The sequence below is a fragment of the Mus pahari genome, chromosome 4 (assembly GCF_900095145.1).
Source record: "Mus pahari chromosome 4, PAHARI_EIJ_v1.1, whole genome shotgun sequence".
NCBI classification, from domain to species: domain Eukaryota; kingdom Metazoa; phylum Chordata; class Mammalia; order Rodentia; family Muridae; genus Mus; species Mus pahari.
Window position 1 is genome coordinate 44,741,045 of NC_034593.1, and position 4,092 is coordinate 44,745,136.

At 44.7% G+C, this 4,092-nt stretch overlaps 1 protein-coding gene across 1 annotated transcript in view; it reads left to right on the plus strand.

Annotated features, from left to right (window-relative positions):
- Window positions 1-505: 505 nt before the first annotated feature.
- Window positions 506-4,092, plus strand: part of Mgst2 (microsomal glutathione S-transferase 2) — a 52,348-nt gene continuing 48,761 nt past the window's right edge. Inside the window, exon 1 of the mRNA XM_021196913.1 lies at window positions 506-545. Within this exon, the coding sequence (XP_021052572.1) occupies window positions 506-545 (40 nt within the window). The remainder of the gene's footprint in view (window positions 546-4,092) is intronic.

Genomic DNA, 4,092 nt, shown 5'->3' on the forward strand with positions numbered 1-4,092 from the left:
TGCTGATGGAAGAAATCTGCTTAACAATTTCAGAAGGACTATGTAAATCAATGAGTCACTTGTAGGTCCTCATCTGGAAATGATCCTATGTCTTGTATTCTTCACCACAAAGTGTTTTTTTTTTTTTTTTTTTTTGGTAGTAATTCTCAGTGACTTGGTAGGCATGCGCACCGGTCCTTTCACTTTCAGATTCTTTTCCTTTGCACCTCTGATCAAGTCTGCCCAAACCTCCAGCAACTTCACGTTGCGGCTGGTGAGTGTGATTCGAATTCGGTGAATCACCACTTCGGGCTCCATGGGCGTCTTTCCGGTATCATTAAATGCCATGGCTGAGGGCAGCTTTCTGACTGACTTGTTCCTTAGCAGGAGCGAACTGCGGTGAGTCAGGACGGAGCAGACTGGACAGAGCTCTGCAGCACGTACCACTGGGTCTCAGAAAAAGCATCCATGGGCTTTCTTAAAGGCTTCCTTTCTACGTTGTAGAACTGCAGTAACCCAGGCAATCATGTACCAGAGGCTTTCTGCCCATCCCCAGTCAGCTTGGGGTGAGTTTCCCACATAGCTGGTGACTGGGCATGCAGCACCAATTGGAGGTGAGCTATCTCAAGGAACAGGCCTTTACCTAATGAGCCTTTGTGAGTAAGAAAGAAATTCATCTTGGAACAGTCAGTCTAGATGTAGTTTTACCAATGATGAAAGATCAAGCAAGTCTGCATACTGAGACGGATGTCTATCACAGTCCTAACATGCTGCCTCCCTGCTGAGGAGAGGCAGTAGGGTAAACACTGGTATTGAAAGGCTGCTCTGCAATTGAACCACTACAGTTTTATAAAGACGAGCAGGTTTATATTCACAGTAAAAACACTGCAATTAATAACATACAATGAACTTGAATCTGAACTGAGATGTTTCGGCAGTGGCCCACGGTGTGCTGTGTGATTACATGCACAGTGTGTGGAGCATGCTGTGTGTTGGCAGGCAATGATGGGTCGAAGTCACATGACGTAACACTGGTGAGCTCTCCCTGAAATGCCTCAGATTTATCACATTTTTTTTTATTTTGAATTATTGAATTATATTTTGGTTGTTGCCTGTCCAGAGACTTTTGTTGTTGTTGTTGTTGTTTTTGTTGTTGTTGCAACTCTATGTTCAGTTATAGCCTGTGGTTTAAGAAGCTTCGTCCTAGACCTGGCCCTCTGGTTCTGCCCAGTGAATGGCTGCATCCACAGTTGAAGGAGAGAATGAATGAATACCCAAGAAGTTTTTAGGCGAGTGTTCATAAATGCTAAGTTTGTGACAGAAAGCTCTGCTTTCTTCTCTACATTCCAGAGTTTGAGGTGTGATGATCCCCCTGCCTCTGTCCCCCAAGTGCTGGGATCAGGTAAAAAAAAAAAAAAAACCTCACACATCTCATTGAGGCAATGCTGGAGATGAAAGACAAGGTTTCATGTGTGCTGGGCCAATATTCAACCAGCTGAGCTACACCCTCAGCCCCACGGGTAGCAGAGAAGGACGTTGTTCAAATGCGTGGGAAGAGTTTTGGGTTGCACCATGTCACCAATGTAGGGAGAAATCATGTTTTATGAAATGTGATTTTAAAAATGGTCAAACCAACAATTTAGGGGGTGAATTAAAAGGCAAAGATTAAAAAAAAAAAAAAAGGATGGTACCACAGCATCAATAGCTCACCAAAGAAGGTCCAATGTACATCTTACACATTCAGGTCGCTAATGATGGGGAGAGGCTGGAGGAGTCTGGAATAGTGCCATACAACTAATGGTCCCCGGAAATACAGTTGTCAGGGACCGTTTAAATGACAATGCTTCAGATAAAATTATAAACTAAAGTTCCCAGAAATTAAAAACAAATCTACATTAAGGATTCTCCAAGACTGATTGATCAGAATTTTATAAATATGGGGAACTGCGGTGTTGCAGGACCAGAATCAAGTTATCTTGCCCCGACTTTAGTTTCCCTAACAGCATTTAGGACCTACCTCCTGTATCTGACGTAACATCCTTCCAACTAGCACATAAAACCTCTGGGATGCACTAAACTCATAGACTGCCGGTCTCTATCAACCCCAAAGCCCAGGATATCGTCCAATAGCATCCGGGACCTGAGCAGTGGCCATCACTTTTCCGATCACGCGCCTCCTCGCCGTTTCCACCACTGTGTCTGATAAGTGTTTTGACTTACGACTTATTTTGTTTTACGATGACAATTACTTGCATCTTGGATTATGTTATTTGGGTAACCTGGATACCTGTTCCCGGGTCACTCAAATTTGGCCCTGGATAAACTCTTCCCGCCTTGGAGGTCAGAAAAGCTGTGTTTTTGCATTGGCCAAAATCAACACGAAAACTAAGCAGCATTGGAAAGTTCACACGTGACTTAAATCCCCATTTGAAAACTGACCGCCCTGAAGAATAATGTAATTTTTTCTTTTGCTGTAATTTCTGAACACACTGAAACCAAAGGGCAAAGGAGTAGTATTCTTCTGATAGAGCCACACCCTCCGATGCTAACCGTGGTCATGTGCATTCCCGCTGCAAACCAGGCTGGTAATTGGCCTTATTTTAAAGGGATACTCCTAGTAAGGCCATTCTTCCCTCTGAGCAGTCCAACTTACTACCCCAAAGAAAGACAGCCTCTGAAAGGAACTGCTCAAATATTTATCAGGGCAGATCTCTCCCCCATGTTCCCTCCACTAGGAATTTGCGAGCACCCGGGTGCTTTAGACCACCACGTGCTCAGAGAGTAGAAAGGGATGTGCTGGTGTGGCTCTTCACCTCCTGGGGAAGCTTCTTTCATCTCCAGCAGTGCAGGGGCATGGTGGGCTCCTTGGTGACCAAGCAACAGAGAACAGGGGAGCCTGAAAGCCTTCTTTTGGTCCTCCCTTAGATCGAAGGACTACAATACTCAGGGTTTACCATGGACTTCCAGGACACTAAGCTGGGTCTTCAAAGCAGATGAGGTTGGGGGCTGGAGAGATGGCTCAATGGTTATGAGCACTTACTAGGTTGGCATAGGAACCCTGACCTGGTTCCTAATTGCCTGTAACATCAGTTCCAGGGGAGCCAATGCTCTTTTCTGGCTTTCGTAGGTGCCTGGATGCATATGGTGCCTATAGACGCATTCAGGCACATACACACATACACAAACGTTTAAATAAAACAAAACGGAAGAATAGACTGTGAAGTGACCTGAGTATAGGGAAGCCCCGCCTTTGTGCACTGTATGTGACACATGGGCACAAGGTCCCACTGGGCCACAGGTCCCTTTCCCCCTTCTCTCTCCCACTGCTTTAGAGCCTACTTTGTGAAGAAAAGTGCAGACCCAGTTTCCCATGCACACCCTGGGTTTTCTTGTAATTGCCTGCAATCCTGCATTGGCTCAGGCTGTGTAACAGAATGCCTGGAGTAGAATTGGTAATCGGTAGCCCTTAATGTTCAGTTCTGCAGGCTGGAAGTCAGGGTCACAGCGTCCACAGTGGGTGCTGAGGACCTCCCTGGCTCACAGCCTTCTGCTATGACTTCAAAGGGTCTAGTTTCTGGTTTTTGTTTATTTTTGTTTTTCCCTATAAATGTCTAGGTGCCAGAGGCAAGCTCCAGCAGTGTGTTCAGTGACTCGAGGAGGAGATGTGGGGTCCACGACTGATGTAAAGTAGGCACACACTCACACACACTGAGTGGATAAAGCAAGCCTTCACCAGCTTTATTTTTTTCTTTTAGTTCTCATATACCTTAATGGAACCCTCCATGCAGAGGAAAAAGAAATCACATTTCTATCATTTCTTAATCACGAGTTTCAATTACGCATAATGATTACAAGTTCCGTATTTTTACAGACAAGTTGTTTTAAATTCCACATCTGATCACTCAGCTGCTCCTGTTGTTTCCTCCCATAATCCATCTAGATCCCAAAGTCATAGTCTTTCGATGGCAGATCAACAGAATTCGAGCAAGCCAACTATTTTTAACAGTTTCTCTCGTTCTGGCAGGTAGCAGTTTGCGGTTACAAGAAAGGAGACAGACTTCATGTTATTCTAACTTAACACAATTCTTACTCATCTAGCACCATTAACCATCT